Below are 19888 nucleotides of genomic sequence, written 5' to 3'. Positions count from 1 at the left end.
AAACATGAAGTAACCGACTGATAGAGGTAGCTAGTTACACCTACGCTAGCTAGCGTTAAGCCATTGATAAGCACATATTATTGCTAATTATTTGCATTATTATTATGACGTCACCTAGCTCGATAAAGTAGCTCACAGAGGGGCCATGAGCTGAGCTAATGTTTTAAATGATGGCTTCCAAGTACATTACGAGATTTAAGCTCCACTTACTGTTTTCTACTGTGACATTCTTAACATTAAATCATTATAGCATTAGTAAGACATACAGTTACTATGATGAATTTGTACTTCAATATTTTCATTGTGTGAGATGATCCCAAGTGTCCAGATAACAAATAGACTATCCTTACAAAGCGAGACAGCTAAATACAAAATAAAGCATGACAACAACTCCACACGACACCGTGCTAAATTCAATACAAACCGCCTAAAGAGTATCCATAATGATTCACTTGCATCAGCCATAACGACGTGTGAGGTGAGAGAATCATAATCCAGAGAGAGAGGGGTGTAGATTAGCTCCACCAGCACTAAAACACCAATGTGCCAATAATGATGGCGTGTTCTTGTGTCCGTGACAGAGGGAGGCCGGCTTGCCGAGGCTCAGCCGCCACTTCTCCTGGCCCGAGTTCGGCGACGAGCGGCGGCGCTTCCACCAGGAGTTTGTGTACGACGCCGCCATGTTCGCCGCGGCCCGAGGCTTCCCCTGGCCCGCCGTGATCCGGGCAACTGCGGTCGCCAAAGGCATCTTCCCGCAGCTGGACGGTCAGGGCAATCATCAGTACACTGTGCGCAGGATTAAATACCTTATTTTGCTGGGGTTTGGTTGAATAAAACCGCTTCACAGGCTTATAGACTTCTACCCTTCAAGTCCTGACTTACCCGGACTATTGTCCCTTCTGAGGGACGCTCTGTCTGCCGAGTGTTTGCTAAACCTCACCCCGGTCCACCGGCACGAGTTCGCCCGGTTCCTCACGGGAGCCTGCGTCGCCCGGCGGAAGCTTTTCCAGGCAGCGGTGGGCGGAGCAGCCGACGTGTCCGCCACTCGGCTCCACCTGGAGGTGCAGTTGCCGCCCACACCCTGTCCCCTAGCAGAGGTAAAGAAGGCGTTGCAACGACTGACCGCACAGCTACAACTAACACATGATCGCGTATCTGACGTATCTAATGTCCGTGTGCTGCAGGGCACGGAGTGGGAGCAGCGACACCAAGACGAGCTCACGCCAGCGTCGAGACAGAAAGAGAAGGCCAAGTGTCACTCTGGGCGAGGTCGGTGAACAGCCGGACAAAGAAGTACAACTCGCAAAAAGGTTCTTTAAAAACTTTCTGGCGAGTCTGAACCAAGATGCTCTCACATCCTGCAGTGAGTAGCACCGGCCACAGGAGGGCGCTACCACCCCAACACAGGTCCTGATACACAAGACAAGGCAAAGAGGACAGAGGAGATATCTGGACATGCGGTGGGAGCAGTTGGAGGAAAAACACAAATCTTAAATCTTTTATTCTCATAATTTTTCAGCTCTCGTGTTTTTGTACTTGATTGCCCAATATGGAAAGTTCGTGGGTTACTGCGCTGGACATTTAAACAACATTAATGGTCAGATTATTATCAAATACAAAGACAATAGACTTGTGATTTATTGCTGATTTCATTAAGGTATTTATTTGGAAAAAAAACCATAACAGGCTGTAAAGAATAGCATTATATAAAAATACATGTTTAACTACTTGACAGATCTAAACCCTAAAAGTACAGCTGCGAGACGGAACTCAATTTCCCCTTCAATGAAAGAAAGGAACCGCCAACACGTCGTATGATTGAACATTCATGAATATCCCACGCAAAGGACGAAAGCAATCCTGTACCGTAAATATTAAAAGCACCTTCGGTGGTTAGAAAGTGAAGTGGCTGTCGGAAGCCATTCTCAAACTCAAACACTTATTTTTATGCCAGGCAACTACGGTCCGAGCACCTTTAAACTACCCCTACAGCAGTGGTTCTCAAACTGGGGCGCCGAGGTATTACAGGTGTGTGTGTGTGGGGGAGAACGTCACATATTATAAATCACTTTGTAAAAGTGGCGTCAGTTGTCTGTGTTTCTGCAGATGTTGCAGGCGCTGCTATTCTCATGATTAATTTGCAGGCTCTCGATCAAAAGAATATTGATTCCTTTGAGAATCTGAGTGAATTTGAACAAATACTGATACAACTCGATGGCTCACACATATCTGCACTAGTGTAGTTTTGCAGAGGTTGCACGTTGTTGTTTTGAAAAGATATTTAGTGTAAAACTCTTTGCCAAATATTTGAACTTGTTTAGTTCAGTTTTTCACATGTTGCACTTATTGTTATTGTCTTGAAAATATATCCAACGCCAAACCTGTTAATATCAGCCACAATAAGCTATTTGCCAAATATTAATTATTTTTTGAAGAACTGTGTTTGCACTTTGTTTATGTCTGATGGAATAATCTGGTTTAATTAAAAGTGATTGCAATTGTCTTTATTCTATTATTTGAAAAACCACAGGAGTCACACAAAGTTCTTATTTCCATAGAAATTCAGCGTGGACCAAGTGGGGCGCGACAGAACAAGTTTGAGAACCACTGCCCTACAGTAACGCTAGCTCGGTATACCCGTTCCTATAGTAACGCGAGGTAAAGCCGCTCAGTGTTGATGCTTACAGGACATCGTGGTGACCAGCTGGGAGTGAAGATGGAGCTCAGAGCCAACCGGTTCTCAGGTGGCAGCTTTAAGGCGAGCGCTTGGCTAGACGACGGCTGCCTGTTCAGCAGGTATCCGCATACTCTGACATAAATACATTCACAGAGAAGACTCGACTCTTTCACAGCTCCGTAACGTGGTGATAGTACCCAGCATGCTAGGTCTGGAATGGTTCTATGCCTCTGATATGGAGGGTCGTATTATACTTTAATTTGAATAATCTAAATCCTAATTCCCCCGCCTTATTATTTCGTATTACTTTAACTTCCTTAAGTAACTCAGGGCGAGACGTCCTCCTGAATCTGCAGGGTTACGTTCACTGTCAAATAAATCATGTTTCTTTTTGTTTTAGGTTGCAAGAAAAATAAATAAATAAGAGCCGGGCAAGGTTCAGGAGGCTTGTGCGAGCCGGTTGCCCGTAGCGATGTGACTCAGCATGGTCCGCACCAACTCGGAGAGGTCGTACTCGTGCTTCCAGCCCCAGTCCCGCCGCGCATTGCCGTCCTCCAACGCCATCGGCCAGCCGTCCGCTGAAAAACACGGGAGACGAGGGGAGAGGTTTGTAAACTCTCGGGTTGTCGTCGCGGCGGGAAAGCGGAGCGATCTCTTCACACCCGGGCGGGGTCACCTATGGCCTGTCGGACCGGGTCCACGCTGTAGGTGACCTTGAGGTCGGGCAGGGCCTTCTGCAGCTCCTCGGTGAGGTCGCGTGGCGTGAAGCTGGTGGCGTTGATGTTGTAGGTGCGGCTGAGCAGCGACTCTGCGGGAGCCTCCAGGATCTCCAGAGTCGCCCGGAGACAGTCGTCTGGACGGGAGGAGAGAGGAAGAGATGAAGGACGGGCGGCGCGCAGGACCAACATCATTTTCTTTTCAAGTAAAAAAAAAAAACAAGTCCGGCATTACCGATGTACATCATGGGGAGCCGCGTGTCGCTGCGCAGGTTGCACTCAAACCGGCCCGTCTTCACAGCCGCGTGGAAGATCTGGACCGCGTAGTCTGGGAGGTGGACAAACCGATCAGGGTCAGGACCCCCGGCGCTCTCTTCTGTTGAATCGGCACAAACTACGGCTCGCCCCGCCCTCTTCACCCGTCGGTAAGTTACACCGTAAACACGTTACCCTTTTCCGAACCGCTCACCTGTGGTTCCCCCTCGAGGCTGAGAGTCGGCTGAGATGATGCCTGGATACCTGAGACAGCGGAAATCCAGCGCGTACCTGTGGTGGTAGTACTGACAAAGAGGCGTACATTTTTTTGGTGTGAAAATGCTGGAAGTTATTTGAAACAAAACGGCGTCCGCACCGTCGCGCCTCACCTCGCCCATCAGCTCCGCGTGGACCTTGGACACGCCGTCGATGGTGCGCGGCCTCTGCACGCAGAGCTCCGGGGCGGGGTCCCGGGGCGAGGACGGACCGAAGGCACCGACGGCGCTGGGGACAAACACACGCAGACCATGTTCGGTTGCTATGTCTAATATGTTATGGAGACCTACGAAGAGAGAGAGGCTGCGCGTGAGAGTCTGCGTGGGGTCGGATCTGAACGCTGCTCCTCTCGGGAGTTTCACACGGATACCAGAACGCACCTGTGATGTTGACCTCTTTGGCCAGCGCCACGTTGCTCTCGCCCACGGCCGGCAGCACGGCGGAGTAGTGCACCAGCCAGCTGATGTTGTTGTTCACCACGGTCTCCCTGAGGTTCTTGTCGTCCAGGACGTCGGAGAAGATGAAGGGCCCTACGGAGGACACGCGTGCACAGAAGTTAGAAGAAGTCGCCCCCGGCGGACACTTTTAAATCTGCTCGTCCCCAAACGACACAAAACACACGATTGAGTGTGTTTGTGTTGTTGTTGTTGTTGGGGAGGCAGGACTCCACAGGGTCGGTGATACTGGAATACACACCGCTGTGGTAGACGTGGTTGGGGGGTTTCCGGATATCGGATAGGATCACGTTGTCCTTCCCGAAGCGTTTCCTGAGTGCGAGACGCCAACGTGGTCATCGGGGACAACGCGGTAACCGAGGAGACGCAACATTTGAAATAGGAGCTCATCGACACACCCCTTACCTCAGCAACTTGGCGAGCCCCACCCCGAGCTGACCGAGCCCTCCTGTAACGACACAAAAGCAAATGGAAAACTAAAAAAGTGTGTTCGACTTTGATACTACGGAAGGAAACTGCCGGGAAAAACAGATGTGGTGACACCGAGGACGACCGACCAGTGATGAGGACTTTGGGGCGGTCGGTATCGGCGCAGGACGGGGGACGGGTTATCCCAGAGCGTTGCGAGGACGAGCTCACGGCCGAGCTCAATCTGGGACCGCTCCCAGCATACTTCACTGCGCCCCTCAGCATCTGCAAACAAGAGCGTGCAATTACCAGCAGTAAAGTTACATCACTGTTACTTAACGCGGGTCGTCACGGGCAATTTGGGTGGCTGAGGCTGACCTTCCAAACCCTGATGAACAGAACAGTCTACGTTTCTACTTCAATACATGTCTACTTGAAATGTGTTCCAAGACTATCATTAAATCTGCACATTGTGTGTTTTAAGTAGACCAATTATTCTCAGGGCAACAGTTTACCATGTTGTGTCTTCACCAGAGGAAATAAAGACATCCACTGTGTGTGAATGGAGTCTTGTGTAATCTCAAATGAAGCTTCGCGTCCTGCTGCCGACGTGGTCTAAATATAGACCCCTTCACGTGGACTCCAGACCCCCGCGTCATAATATGGGGGCAGTCAGCTATTTAAAAAAGCAACCTAGCAAGATAGTAGCCCTGCAGTGGGTATTACACGTGTTACGTAATGTTAACGCGTTATGGTCTTTAAACTACACGTGTGTATCATATGCTCAGTGACGAAATAGGGAACAGAATCCCCAAATCGCTGCAGCTGCTGGTCTACCGGACGATGGCGAGTTGAGAACACGGGGAGACGTTTCCGTGTTCTCAACTCGTGTGTAATATTGTGTTCCGACTTCGTGACCTCGCCGCACCAGTTAGCCCTGTAAACGGGTACACAACTGCTAAGATTAAAACACGTTAAGTGATATTTCACTCATTTCTTACTTTATTGTGAATCGGGGTGAACGGACAGACGACTTGAAGCACCTTCACCCAGCCAGTGTTTGTGTTGAAACGTGAAAATAGTCGCGTGGCTATGCAGGAGGGAGGTATACTGCCCCGTGATTGGCTGACAGCTCGAGAGGCTCGGCTCCCGAGCCGAACTCAAACGCAAGCTTCCGGTTAGAACTTTCAAAATAAAGTCCGTGTTTTCAAAAGAAAGCCCTCTAACTGCATTACATTGTGAGCACACGAACTCCTCTTGTGCTCCAGTCGTTAATATTGCTGCAACTTATTTCTTAAACGGAACATGAGCACGAAATAGTGCTACACACTAATACATACTTAGTTTAAAGTGTTAACCAACAATACTGGTGTTTGTACGTGTGTGTATCTGTCGCATAATTCCATTAAAAAAAATACAACTACAATATAAAAGTCACCATTCAGTCGAATCGTTGCCTCTGTGCTGTGAAAACATAATAAAAACATAATTTTATGTCAGTTTTCTCTGACGTCACATTTTGTGTCCTTAATTGGGTGAAACGGCGGGTAACCGGCGCCCGCCCTGTGGTGGAAAGACGACATTGCACCCTGACAGAATTATGTCTACGGGAGAAGAAGTTAATTTAAAATCAATAGCTAGTTTAAATTAAGCGGCAAACACAACGGGGTCGTGCCACTGTCAAAAAGAAAGACTTACTCGTGGAGCCAACTAAACTCTGGCCTTCTCAACAAACGGACACTTTCTCAACAGTATTAAAAAGAAACGGAGGACCAAATGTTCGTCGTCGTTGCTCGTTCCTGCTGCCGCGTCTAGTGAAACGCCGGAGAGAAGAGACGAGGACTGTCCAACAACCCGCCATGACATGGAGGCTTCATCTCGAAGAAAGAGAGGACGACGAACTGCGACGTCCAGGAGGTGAGACCTGTCTCCGTCTCTTTGTGTTATTAATTCCTCATTATTAATTATCAGAAGTTCACACGAGGACACGTGACACCGGATGTTGTGAACATCGACGAGCCCAACAGCCGGTGTGATAAACTCAGTTGAGATGTGCCCCCTCCCTGTAATTAAGATGGAATTGGGTGTCAGTCATAACCTTGTTAATTATGTTTAATTGATTTATCCCCCGCTGCATGCCGGGAGATTAATCTGTGTCGTGCGTTTTGCACACGCACACACATCTATATGACTGCAGTGCCCCCCCCCCTCCCTTTTACATTTCAGAAGCTTAGTGTCACTGGCTTGAACGAGCTTTATCTGAAATCACATATTAAATATTAAATTAAGAGGCACAATTTACATAATCACTGACATTTCCAGCAAACTGTTTTCTTCTTCTTCTGTTCTGTAGATAGTTGTGCGCATGTCTGTGTTTGCTAGAAGCCACCAGGTGGCACTAGATACCAAGTAATCGAGAGGAATGCTGCTTTGTTATCCATCAAACACCAGACAAATAATTACCACTTTTATCCTTGTGTGTGTGTGTGTGTGTTGGGGGGGGTCTATTCATATCCTCGTTATTATCCATCATATCGAATGGCTGAAGGCATGTGAAATGATGTCAAATGTACATCACATGATGTCTTTTCATTTGCATCAGTATAGCGTTTTTCTAAATTCTTATATTTGGATGTTGGTTGATCTCTACAGGAACTTAAAAGTGTCCACAACATTGCCAACAACTCTGTGTTTTTGTTTGCCAGTAAATACAGCAGGATGTATCCGTCTACCTCTGCACCCAAAAAGCTTTTGGATTCGAACCAATTGTTTCCCGTGGATTCAGTTCCAGCTGTGCAGCATGGGCACAATAGATGATGCATGTTGTTCATTTGTTTGATGCCATTGTGGAGGTCTGCCAAATATCCAAAGACGTAGTATGTACAAATTCCACGATTGTTTTTATTCATTGTTTCCTTACGTGCACAAAATAATAGGATGCTTTTTCTTTCTTTTTGCTGCGGCAGACGAGATATTATCTACTTCATTTGGAAATAATTATAGTTGACTCCCACACACCAAAATTACCTACTCCTAGTTGGAATGTATTATTTTACACGAACACTATGAAGTGATGCCTTTTAGTACAAATGCGGTCAAAACAGTACAGTTTAGAAAATTATTAACCTCCTTATGTATTATGGTGGAAAACAGCATTTATTTTGTAGTAATGGCCGGGAATTCAAATGTATAATCATACGGTGCATTTATTCTTAAAAGTTTCAGTTTTATCTGCTTAAATGTTTGAAGAAAAAGTGTCCACACAGCAGCAGTGGAAACTGTGCTTGAATTATGCATTTAATTCAAACTCTACTGATTTCCTTCTAATCGTAGTTTATTTTCTCCTCTCAGCCATGTCAGGAGAAGAATCGAGAACTTTTTACTTGGATAAAAAAACACTCCATTATATGTAAAAGTATGTGCAAAATGTCCCCAGTCAGAGTAGAAATAACGGGAGTGTTATTATGGATGCATTAACATGGCAATTTTAATACTTATTACTTTATATAATGTTTATACAACAACGAATCCTATTCTCTCTTAAATTAATGGAGCCGTGATGACATTTTGGCTTCAATATATTTGTGAAAAAAAGCTAAATACAAGCCTCTCAGATATTACAGCATCTCTATTAATTATAGCTGTCTTTGCATTTTGCACGAATGATTTGACCTCAACGTACACTGCTCGTCTCAGGCCTGTAATGTATCAAAACACTCGTGTTGTTTGAGAAAACCGTTATGTATTTGCCGTAAACAGATATAGAAAATAGAAGTAGATATTTATAATGGTAAAGAGATAATACCTGCAGATAAAACCCCTCCGTAAAATGCAGCCAGAGGAGGTAACGGGGCTCTTATTGTGCGTGAAGGAGCTGCAGCGTTCAGTCAATGTTCCCCTAATTCACCATCAGGACTCCGGCCACTAATGGGATTGTAGGCAGGCCCATTTATCGCCTTGAGGGAATTGAGGCTACATACAGTGCGTGAGGGGTTAATTAGAAACAACTGAAGGGGTCAGAGGTGTGTGTGTGTGTGTGTGTGTGTGTGTGTGTGGAGCACATGTGGTCACGAGAGGGCAGGACCTTCGATAATCGGGGGTGGATTTGAAAACGAGGATCCTCGGGAGAAGATTAATCCGCGGGGCTGTGACACAGGCACAAATAGTGCTGAGAGGTGAAGGCCTCTCGGCGTAGAGTCCAGTCCGCATGACGAATAGCGTGTGTGTTTGTGTGTGTGTGTGTGAAAATAGGATACCAGACCATATTCACTTATCACTGAGTCAGGTACTTCATCGAATCCGCTCTTGCCATCCAGCAGGGACTCATTTCGCCTCTCTCACTCGCCTCTCTTGTTTCATCCCTGCCTCTCTCTTTCCTCCCATCTATCTCTCTTCTCTTTTCATACTCACTCCCATCCCCTCCACCCTCCTCACCTCCTCTCCCCCTCTCCTCCAGCGCTCTCAGCAGTATCTCCCCAGCCTCTCAGCTTCCCATATTACGCTGCCAGATAAGAGAGGAGTAGAGGGACCCCGACTGACAGGAACCCCAAATTAATTTACAAGCTGCGGTGCCGTTGCCGCTGCCGATAGAACAGTCTTTATACAATATGAAGGGACAGGGAGTGACGCCTCGGGGGCTTCACCGGGAGAGAGTGCTATCTTTGTAATTATAGGGGGAGACCTTGATCTGTCTCTGTCTCTTTTTCCGTCTCGTTTTTTTCTCAATAAATAACTCGAGAGAAAAATCCAAGCATTCTTCTGCTATATATATATATATATATATCACTATATATCTATCTATCTATATATATATATATTGTATATATATAAATATATATATCACTATATATCTATATATATATATATCACTATATATCTATATATATATATATATATAAATAACTAGAGAAAAATCCAAGCATTCTTCTGCTATATATAAATATAGCACTTTTATATATATATATATATATATATATATAGCACTAATAAATAAATAAAACAAATATATATAAAGCAGAAGAATGCTTGGAGTTTCTCTAGAGTTATTTATATATATATATATATATATATATATGCGCTCTGACGGTCCAGAAGACAATCATAGTTCCTTCCTCCTCAGCCTCTCTTTTACAAAGAAATGTAAGTGGATTAAGGATATTTAATTTATGTAGTATTTATTAGCCACTGCCAACGGTTGATGCTGGACCAGGGCTTCCTTCTGCTGTGGGAGCCATTACGAGGTCCTCCAACACGAGGAGACGATGAAGGAGTCCGCTCCCTCAGCTCGCTCTCTGATTGGCTGGTGACATTTGCCCGACGGTCTAAGGCCTTCCTGTCTAAATATAGAACTGCGGGGTCTAGACCCCACCGAAGTTCCTTCGGCATATTCAGCATTGTGTGGTTGCACGTGTATATTGTAAGCAGGTGGCCTGAAGAACACTCAACAAAGGGCCATTCAATTAAATCTGTATTTCCCTGACAACAGATGCACTTTGAATCAATCGGATTCGTTTATTAACACATTAAAGGTTTTACTCGGCAGCCCACAATCCTCAGACCAGGTACAGCCCGGGGTCGGTGCCGTCGGGGGACTAAACTGATAGAAACATTACCTCCGCATGCGAGTGGGAGTTCTTCCCGAAGCTCAGGAATGGATTCGTTCACATAGTTTAGAGGCTAAATTCTTTGCGAGCTGTGAAATGGGTCATTTTGTGGAGGGGGGAGGGAGGGGGGCCAGCTGCACGCAGTTACACAGTCCTGCCCTGATGGCGGTCCAGCAATCCGACACACACAAAACCGATTTAAGCGCGAATGCTGGATTCCCAGCGTTATCAGCTCCCTGACGGGTCGAGGAGGGCGGCGGGCGGCCATGTTGAGGAGAAACCTCTTCTCTCTGACACACGCACACCTCATGGCCGCGGCACTCTTGTTGTTGTTCGTTGTCTAACGTGGTTGCTTCGTCAATATTAGTGTTTTATTCCGAGACAACCTGATACTCTTGCAACAATTTTGATTGATTAATTAATCCGTTATGCCCTATTATTAGTTTTCGGGGCATTGTATACCTTAATTTGATCGTGATAGTAGAGACAGTAAATATGGGTGATCATAATAGGGGGAAACAGTTTATGCCATTTTTATTAAAATAAATACATAAAATTCACCTGTTCCATCTTTTCAAATGTGTAGATTTGCAGATTTTCGAGTGTACATTTTATTATTTTGGGCTTTTCTCGGGTTCGAATGCAAAAGTGTGGACAAGTATGATCTTTTTGAATTGTAAAGCCTTTTAACCTCAGTTTCATGTCCGAAAATAAAAGTAAAGAGTGGTTGTAAGATTTATTTATTTTTATTCGTGGGTGAAATCATACTTTAGTCCAACTGGAATCAATTGATTTTAGATGAAAAATGTAATTAAATTAAAATATTCACACAGGTGTGAGGGTGCAAATACACAAAAAGGGATTTGATGGAGAGAAAGAGTTAAAATGTCCAATCTAGGGATCCATAACTTCTGATCGGGCTCACAACATGGCGTGAGGGGAGAAGGGGCCGAGGCAACCGCCGGGGGACGAGAGCGCGAGGGCGGCCGCGTCGTGCTTAAGCGGCGCTCCTCTCCTCTCCTCTCCTCTCCTCTCGGAGACGGAGACGGAGACGGAGAGGTATAAATCCAAAGCTGAAAACTCCATTAGGGGCCGAGTCAGTCATGCAGCCGTGAGCTCCAGAGCCAGACAGCTCTCTAAATCAGCTCCCCTTTTTCTAGCTCCACTGAAGAAAACAATATGGGTAGTGTCTGGGTACCGGGGCCCGTGGGTTTCACACATACACACGCACACACGCGCACACACACACACAACCACACACACACACCCACACCCTAGGGGCCTGGCTGCTACAGAGTGAGACCAAATGCTCTGATCCAGGTTGAACTAACCACTGACATGTGCACCTGTCAGACATGGGCTGCTGAAGGGGTGTGTGCGTTTCTAATGTCCATGCAGCACAGTGTGTGTGTGTGTGTGTGTGGGACTGAGTCTTTTTCTCAGACGTGTGTGTGTGTTATATTGTGATTTAATGTCACCGTTTGTTCTTTTTTAGTACAATCAAATTCATATTGAAGCCGACAATAATTCAGTGAGCAGCGGATGACTATTTCACAGTGTGTTGCAGAATAACTTCTCTCTCACACACACACACACACACACTGTAAAGTAAACGGATTTGGAGTGTGTCCGTCCGTTCTAATCTGTCGGCCAGTAAAGGCTGACTGAGGCCTAGCAGGTGCTAGACACTTGTCTGTGGAATGTGGAGGACCAGACCTCAGACCTCCCACCAGGGCTGAGCTTCCTCTGTGCTGCAAGCGTGTGTGTGTGTGTGTGTGTGTGTGTGTGTGTGTGTGTGTTACATGTAGAGGGTGCGTGGGTGGCGGTCACCACCTGCTCTCGACCTAATTTTTTTCCGCTTCTTCTCAGGACCAAAACATTGCATCGCACCCAGTGGGGTTTAAATCTAAACTATGACGGCTTGAGTTGCAGAACTGGAATGAACTGAATTTCCTCGATATCACAATATCACAAACGATTTTCAATCCTCAGGATATCGCATGCAGCAACTCGACTGAGTTGATGAAACCCAAATTCTGCAACCGCTTCATACAGAGCGAGCTCGGATTAACTAGCCGACCCCCGATTGGCTCTTCTCGTGTCAGCATGGATACTCGGTGCCGCTGTGGTGCAGTCTGCTAGCTAATTTAGTATTTTCCTTCGTTATAAATATATAGAATATGTGTCCTTTAAGCATAATGTCAACAGAAATAACAGGTCAAATGTGTTAGCAACCGTAAGACCCTTATCATCAGTTTATAATGTAATAAAAAAATGTATTAAGCACATAGCCACACAGTTAATTTGGGGTCCGGAGCTGTTGCCCACTTTGCCTGGCTGCAGAGACGTTCCCATATCATTTTTTCCCGTCGTAATATCTGCGTATCCCGGCCGATACCGTATTTTTATTTTATTTTGCTGTGAAAAAATCTCTCTGAAATGAGAAAAACAACATTTTACAAGATACCATCTGGACACAGAATGATAAAGTAGTAATTTGCCTTTGCCCAATACAAAAATATCCCTTCATACACTGTGAACACATCATCAAGTTCGCTCCACGACGGGACTAACGCAACCGTACCGGTCTGCACGTGCTCAGTAGCGACGCGTATCGATCCCATTCTGCTCACGTTTAAAAGCATCGGGGCGCTTATTCCCTCGTGATCGGCCAACAACATTCGCTCTTGGTTCATTGAAGTATATTTGCGGTCTCCCCCACTATTCATTTGGATTGTTAAAATATTTGACTTTTTTTGTGCCGCAAAAGCGTTTTTTTAAACGCTGTTGGTGCAGTCGTAATAATGACGTCTCTCGTGAGCTCGGATTAAAAAGCAGTATTAGTCGGAGCTCATCGGACGCGCGACCCTCAAATGTAGATTAATGCCACCCGCCCACATTATTGCTGCTTCTATGGACAGTAATTAGGAGCAATAATCACCTGTTCATGGTCCGCCCTGTAAGTAGGTCACTACCCCTACCCCCCCCCCCCCCCCCTCTATCCCTATTTCACCAATTGCAAGATAATGGGAGAAGTTGATGTTGGTTTGTGTTGTTTTTTGGGGACGTTGTTGTTGTTGTTCGAACCAATGAGTCCATGTTTTCAACATTATCATCATATATCTCTGCGTATGGGCTGGATGTGTGAGGCCTTTTACATGTAGAAGATTCAACCACAATTCAATGACGGTAAAGAGTTGATTTATTTTGTTTCCTCTTCCCCCCCCCCCCTTTCTTCTTCCCCCTTCCTCCCTCATTTTTCCCCGTGTCAGAATGACTGATGGTGGCCAGCAGAACTGGGTGTCCGGCATTATGCCTCTCGACAAATGGCCGCGGCCCGCTCGGCCGGGCCTTGGGCCGGACAGAAATCAATATTTCACCATTTAAAATCGATCAAGAGAGGATTTTTATTTTTTTTATTTTTTTTAGAGCCCGCGTTCCCCTTCCCTTCACACCCACCGCCAACCACCTTCCCCTCCTCCCTCCCCCCCGCCACGCCACGAACACCGAATCAGACACTCTGTAGTTACAACTAGTAATCAATAAGCCGGCGCCTTCACAGATCTTAACCGCCGGCGCCTCGGAGCGCTGATGGATGGCGAGGAAGGCCGCGATTCGTTTTGTCAGGCCATTACGCCCGGCGAGGAATTCTGTCCACTTCATCCTGCAGACGATCATTCCTCACAGCTCGCATAAGAAAGCCCGGGAATGGGTCGCGACGGAGGAGAGGGACCGAGAGGAGAGGGGGGGGGGGGAGAAGAGAGGAGAGGCAGACAAAAGAGGAGGCAGACGGAGAGTGAGAGGGAGAGTTAACCAAACAGGGAAGAGATTAAGAATACGGGGAGGAGAGGAGGGGAGGAGGAGCGTGACAGATGGCGTGAGGAAGCAAGGAAAGGGAAAGAGAAAGCAGAGTTGTAAACCAGAGCGAGTGTGGCGGCTCCCATGGCAAAGAGGACAAACCAACTCGATGCGTGACACCGAGTCCCTCTCGCTCTTAAACCGACCGAAGCTCCGTTGGTTCCCGAAAGCCTCTCCCGTCTGGAGCGTGTGCAACAAGAACAACACAATGTTTGCTCGCCAACAGCGAGGTGACGGCTCTGTGTTCACGCGGCGAGGAACCAAATCGGTCAGGGGGGAAATTGATTTTTTTCTTCTTCTTCTCCTCTTCTCTCTCACTGAAAGTGTTTTATCGCCGTGAAGCACACGAGGGCAAAGTAACCACGAACGAGTCCCACGGCTCCGACATCGAAAGTGCCGAATTAGTCAAACGCAATCGCCACAGAGCACTTTGTGTAAAATACGGGCTCGTGTGAGACGATGTGGTGGCAGGAAATCTCCTCTCTTCACCTCCTGCCATTCGCATGAATATATATCTCTCCATCCCCTCCTCCCTTTCCCACCTTTCCCCTTCCTTCCTTCTCCTCTTGGCGTTGCTCCCCGAGACCCACGGCGTCCTCGTCGGATCGGCCTCGCCTCGGAAAACAAGCGACAGCTGCTGTGTGTGTGTGTGTGTGTGTGTGTGTGTGTGCTGTCCGCTCGTCGTGGCCCCATATGTTGGCCCTCACCTGCTGGCGGCCGAGGATTATGAGCTACAAGCCCTTATTAAAACTGGATTTGTTTACCCTCCTGCTTGCCAGCGGCGACAACAAAAACAGTGTGACGGGGTACGAGAGAGCCGCGGTGAAGTCGGCCAGCTGTGTGTGTTTGTGTGTGTGTGTGTGTGTACTAATGCACAACCTCATTTGTAAACGGACACAAATTGTAAACATCATTTTTTTTCATTTTAAAAGCAGAAATGCCCCCCCCCAAAAAAATAAATCACTGGTTCAGCTTGTGAGAATGGCTGTATTTTAAAAAAAAATGTATATATATTTATATATACATATTTGCAAAAATCAAAAAAGTTCATTTTATTTCTCATTAATGTTCACTCAGCACCCCATCTTGACAGAAAAAAACAGACATGTAGACATTTTTGCAAATTTATTAAAAAAGAAAAACTGAATCTCACATGGTTATAAATATTCAGATTTTTGAAAATGGCAATGAAACAAAGAGTGAACATTTAAAAGGGATCTGAATACTTTACGTACCCACTATATATATAAATATATATCATTTTCTTTTCGTGAACGAAAACTTCCTGGTGTTCATCGCACTCTTTTTGGGAGGAAGGAAGCAGCCGTGGTTGCAGGTGAAGCGGCTTTAAAAGTCCCGTATTTGGACTGCATGTCAAGAGGCTCGTGTCGAGATTCACTCACTCACTTCCAAGCGTTACATTTGAGTCTCTGTTGTTTGTGACCGGCCCAGTAAAGTAACTCCAGAGTTGCCACGAATGACCTTAAACCCCCTTCAATGGCGCCGTATAAATGATGAATAGGTAATCGTGCCCGCTGGAAGAGAAGAAGACAGGCTCATCGCCAGAATTTATGTGGCGGTGCGTCTCCTAACTCACGAGCGGCTGGTGACCCAAACGTGTTCATGCCGACCGGTCGGCGGAGCGTTACCGGGCAGATTCAAGGATCTTTTCAACCCCTAGGAAACTATTCGATCTTATTATTTGGAGCTTTCGGCCTCGAGAAAAGAAAACACTTTCTTCTGAAGCTCTATCGAAGCATCTCTGAGCTTCAGATGCAATCAGGTTGTTTTTCTTCTTCTCCTCCGTCACCTGTTTCTAGTTGGGCAGTGACGAGGACCCCCCCCCCCCCACTCCTCCTCCTCCTTCCCTTTTATCATGCTCGTCTCTTTTGTCTCACTATCTCCATCTCTCCATCTCATTTCTCTCTTTTGCTCTTCCTCTAATATTCTCCATCTGCCTCTCTCTCTCTTTTCCCTTTCTTCTTCTTCATCTCTCCCGTTTCATTTCTTCATTCCCTCACTAACCGGCTTTCTGTCTCTTTATCTGTTCTCTCTTTTCTTTTTATTTCCCCCCTCGCTCTCTCTATTCTCTTGGCCTTCACTTCCTTTTTTAATTTTATCTTCCTCTCTCCGTTGGTCTCTTTCCATCATGATGATCGCGGCCCTTTTTAATAGGAAGCCATCAGTCACAATAAAAGTTTGACTCGGAGTCTCCTCCTCTCTGGCGCCAGTTAAAATCCTCACACACACACACACAGTACATGCATATACACACACCCCATCTTGCCTCTCACCCCGCTGAACGTCCGCAAAGTCAGCATCTCTTTTGTGGGAATGAACGAGTGTGACGAGGAAGGGAAATGGGCTGAGTGGAACTCATGGGAGATGGAGAGGGGGACAGAGGCACTGAGAGATGAGGAGGAGGAGGAGGAGGAAGAGGAAGATCAGGAAGCTAGAGGGGCGAAGTTGGCGTCCGTCGTGGAAATGAGCGTGATGGAGTTATGGCGTCTTCACCTAAACACTCCTATGAGTGTGTTTGTCTCGCGCTATAAGGGTCAACATCGGGAAGGTATGGAGGGTGTGCAAGAGATATTTCCTGGTATGAAAATGAGGAATACATGTTTTCGATCAGTTCGATCCGTTTTATTGATTATTCTGTGTATTATTATTCTGGCCTTTGGTATCAAAGTTATCACCACTTTATTAGAGCGTCCAGCCGATGTCAGCTGGTCACTCTTTTGCCAGAAGGGGGCACACACCTCCTGGCTGAGAGGCCACAGCAGCCTCAGGCCTCCTCCGCTGGACAATGTTATTACCAATTTACAGCGTGTCACGTTCATATTTTTGTGTGGAAGCTTTTATTTTTTGTATTATTATTATTTTGTTAAATGGAAAACCAATCTCTGTAATTGTCTGTATTATTTTGTATTTTTCTGGCTGCACAATATTTATCTATGAATATAATCTAATCTGCTAAATGACAGTAAAGTGTATTTGCACAGACGGAAAGGCAAAAAAAAGAAAAAGGACATAAAATTAGCTGAAGATGATATAAATAGGATTTTAAAAGAAGGAAAATAAAATTGTTAAACACTTAATTAAACAGCTACAATAATATAATATCGGTTTTTTTTAAATGACAGGGCAATTCATAGCAGAAGATTAATAGAATAAGTTATTTGGGAAAGGAAAAAAGACTGAAATTTAGGAAAAAAAACTACAATTAACGCTGCAATTGGATTAATTTATATTCTACATACAAACTGTGAATTAAAATGAGTGCGTATGCAGACAAAGGTGAAACATGACCGGGGCAATAAACCATCTTTCAGAATTAGCTCTGCATCTGCATGTTTGTGTCACTTTAAGTTTGAATAAATGAGAAATCAGGCGCAGGTTAAGTAGCTCGGAGTCGCGGACAAAAGCCAATTTCCTTTCTGCTTGTCACCTTTTGTGCCGAAGCACATTGGAGGATTGAACCTGTCAATCAGGACCCCGACCAGCATGTTGCCCACAATGCAACACAATGGCCGAGCCCCCTTTAAAGGCTCAGCCCTTTGAAGGGCCTGTTAATGGCATTTTAGGGGAAACAAAAAGCGACACCCAACATGCCCACATGATATCCGTGCCAGGGATTTATAAGATGGTCCTCATTGTCCTGCACTGTTGTTTTTTTAAATGTCTTTTTATATTCGTTATAATTATTTTGTGGGTTTAAACGGTCCGCTTTAATAATAATAATAGTTTCTAAAATCCCCGAATAATCATGCATTAAAAGTATTTGATTTACTGTAAAAAATGGGGCACAAAAAAATCCATCTTCTTGTCAGACTTGCGTTGCAATAAGTCAGAATTATAGTTCACCCTAATTCACGTCACTTTTCACGTTAAAGAGTGTGAATTTGTGTCAAGACATTTATAATAAAATATTCAATCCTGTTTTATTATGAAAGAAAGTCCTTGTGATTTGATATTAAACATAAAATACTGTTCATGTGGAGAATAAAAGTCTTTTATCACATTTTATTGGTTTCCCTGCAGTGAATACTGGGAGGGAGGGAGAAGAGATAGAGAGAAGAAAGAGGGGAATCGGGCACTAAAGTGCAGATTGAGAAGAAAAAAAGAAAAAAGTTCCCCTCGGCCGGCCAAGCATCACAGACATCAAAGTGAAGACATTGTTTGGAGGAACAATGGCTGCAGTCACAGTCCAGGAGTCTGTGTGTTGCGTGTTTGCGCTCCCAGAATCCCTCCGACGGTCAAATCACCGGATTATCAAACCGGCAGATGCAAACCGCCGAGAGCGTCGCCCGCCGCCCTCAGAGGGGAATCCTCCGAGAGAGAGAGAGGCGCCGAGACCCCCAAACACTCTTCAATCCCACTTATTTAAATACTTCATTTAATATTAAAAGGGAGTGAGGATCTGCCCTTTAAAGTGGATTATATGCCTTTAAACCACAAGGAATGCAACAGTGTAAAGTAATTAAGTGTACATTTCTTTTCTACACTATCTGCCTTGAAATGACCGATTTAGAGCGTAGAAACCTGACTTCATGCTTTAAATCTTTATTTATTGATACAGGAATGAAGAGTAACACCAGCCCACATAAGTGTGCCGCGCTGTCGGAAACCTGACTTTAATGTAAATGTGACCGTTATATGAGAGCGTAAATCACATGTAAGTAAGTAAAGTTTATTTATTTTGCACTTATCACAAGCAAAGTGTCACAAAGTGCAGCTCGGTAGTCAATTAACACAATTTGGCAATAAAAGGGGCGAAAATCTATCGGTTTAAAGAGAAAATACACAATAAAAGATGCAATAAAATAAATAAACAGAAGATAAAAAGCATGACATAGGATATTTCACATGGTAAAGCACATCTAGAATGTGAAGATTGTAACCTGATTGGCCGATACTAACGAAGCAGCTAATGGCGTGAATACCAATTGAATCCAGTCACTCTAATTATAAAGTAATGTGAACGTGTGAATAAATTATTTTGAGTTGAACACAATATTCCTTCTTTTTCACAATAATGCATGCTTTTAAAAACGTATAAAGAGAAGAAGAAAAAGAACGGAACCACCTGGTCCTCCTGAATGATGCCTGGCCCCGTCCAGAGAGTTATGAGGGACCGCCGTCGGGCCGAGCCCCGTCTCCAGTCTGGAATGGCCGGTCCCGGTCAGCTGGGAGCAGATGGGAATGCCATCAGCGATTTGCTGCGTCGGCATCCTCCTAACCTCTGGGATGCTTCAGCCACGGAGGTCCAGGCTACAGGCCTCCTCTGACACACGGCTGGAGGACGGAGAGACAGACGGAATAAAAAGAGTCATAAATGGACATGAAAACACGGACATTGTGGATAGAGGAACTCTCGTCACGTGATCCCGGCTTGGAAATAGTCCACTTGAGAGACAGAAATCCTTGGGAGAGAGAGAGAGAGAGAGTCCACCTGGGCCGAGCGTAAAATCAATAAAGATCAGAGTAATGGCCGGACCGACGCGAATCACACCTGATTAGCCGAGGCTCGGGTGGATGCCGGAGGAATCGACCTGTGGGTCCATCGACGGGAAGGCCATTAGGGCTTTTTAATGAAGCCAAGTTTGGCAGGAACGAGAAGGGCGACGAGAGTTGGGGAGG

The 19888-nt window shown here is 45.5% G+C and overlaps 1 protein-coding gene across 1 annotated transcript; it reads right to left on the bottom strand.

The window, feature by feature from the left end:
• Positions 1 to 1188: 1188 nt before the first annotated feature.
• Positions 1189 to 19479, bottom strand: LOC130204798 (L-threonine 3-dehydrogenase, mitochondrial-like). Its single transcript, XM_056431764.1, has 11 exons — positions 19335 to 19479; positions 5789 to 5946; positions 4937 to 5072; positions 4785 to 4827; positions 4621 to 4691; positions 4305 to 4454; positions 4038 to 4210; positions 3863 to 3953; positions 3629 to 3721; positions 3354 to 3530; positions 1189 to 3255 (listed from the first exon to the last, which is right to left on the bottom strand). Exons 1-11 carry the CDS (start codon positions 19477 to 19479, stop codon positions 3116 to 3118), a joined length of 1377 nt encoding a protein of 458 aa, XP_056287739.1. The 3' UTR covers positions 1189 to 3115.
• Positions 19480 to 19888: the final 409 nt, after the last annotated feature.

The sequence above is a fragment of the Pseudoliparis swirei genome, chromosome 14 (assembly GCF_029220125.1).
Source record: "Pseudoliparis swirei isolate HS2019 ecotype Mariana Trench chromosome 14, NWPU_hadal_v1, whole genome shotgun sequence".
Classification (NCBI taxonomy): Eukaryota; Metazoa; Chordata; class Actinopteri; order Perciformes; family Liparidae; genus Pseudoliparis; species Pseudoliparis swirei.
This window is presented reverse-complemented; position numbering and strand designations above follow the sequence as displayed.

What these genes read in the sequence shown, in the direction of transcription:
- LOC130204798 (XM_056431764.1), bottom strand. Translation starts at nt 19,479, where the DNA reads ATGCCGACGCAGCAAATCGCTGATGGCATTCCCATCTGCTCCCAGCTG. An exon ending in CAAAGAGGTCAACATCACAG is followed by an intron (nt 4,211 to 4,304) that starts GTGCGTTCTGGT and finishes CTCTCTTCGTAG; the next exon opens with GTCTCCATAACATATTAGAC. An exon ending in GCTCCCCATGATGTACATCG is followed by an intron (nt 3,531 to 3,628) that starts GTAATGCCGGAC and finishes CCTCCCGTCCAG; the next exon opens with ACGACTGTCTCCGGGCGACT.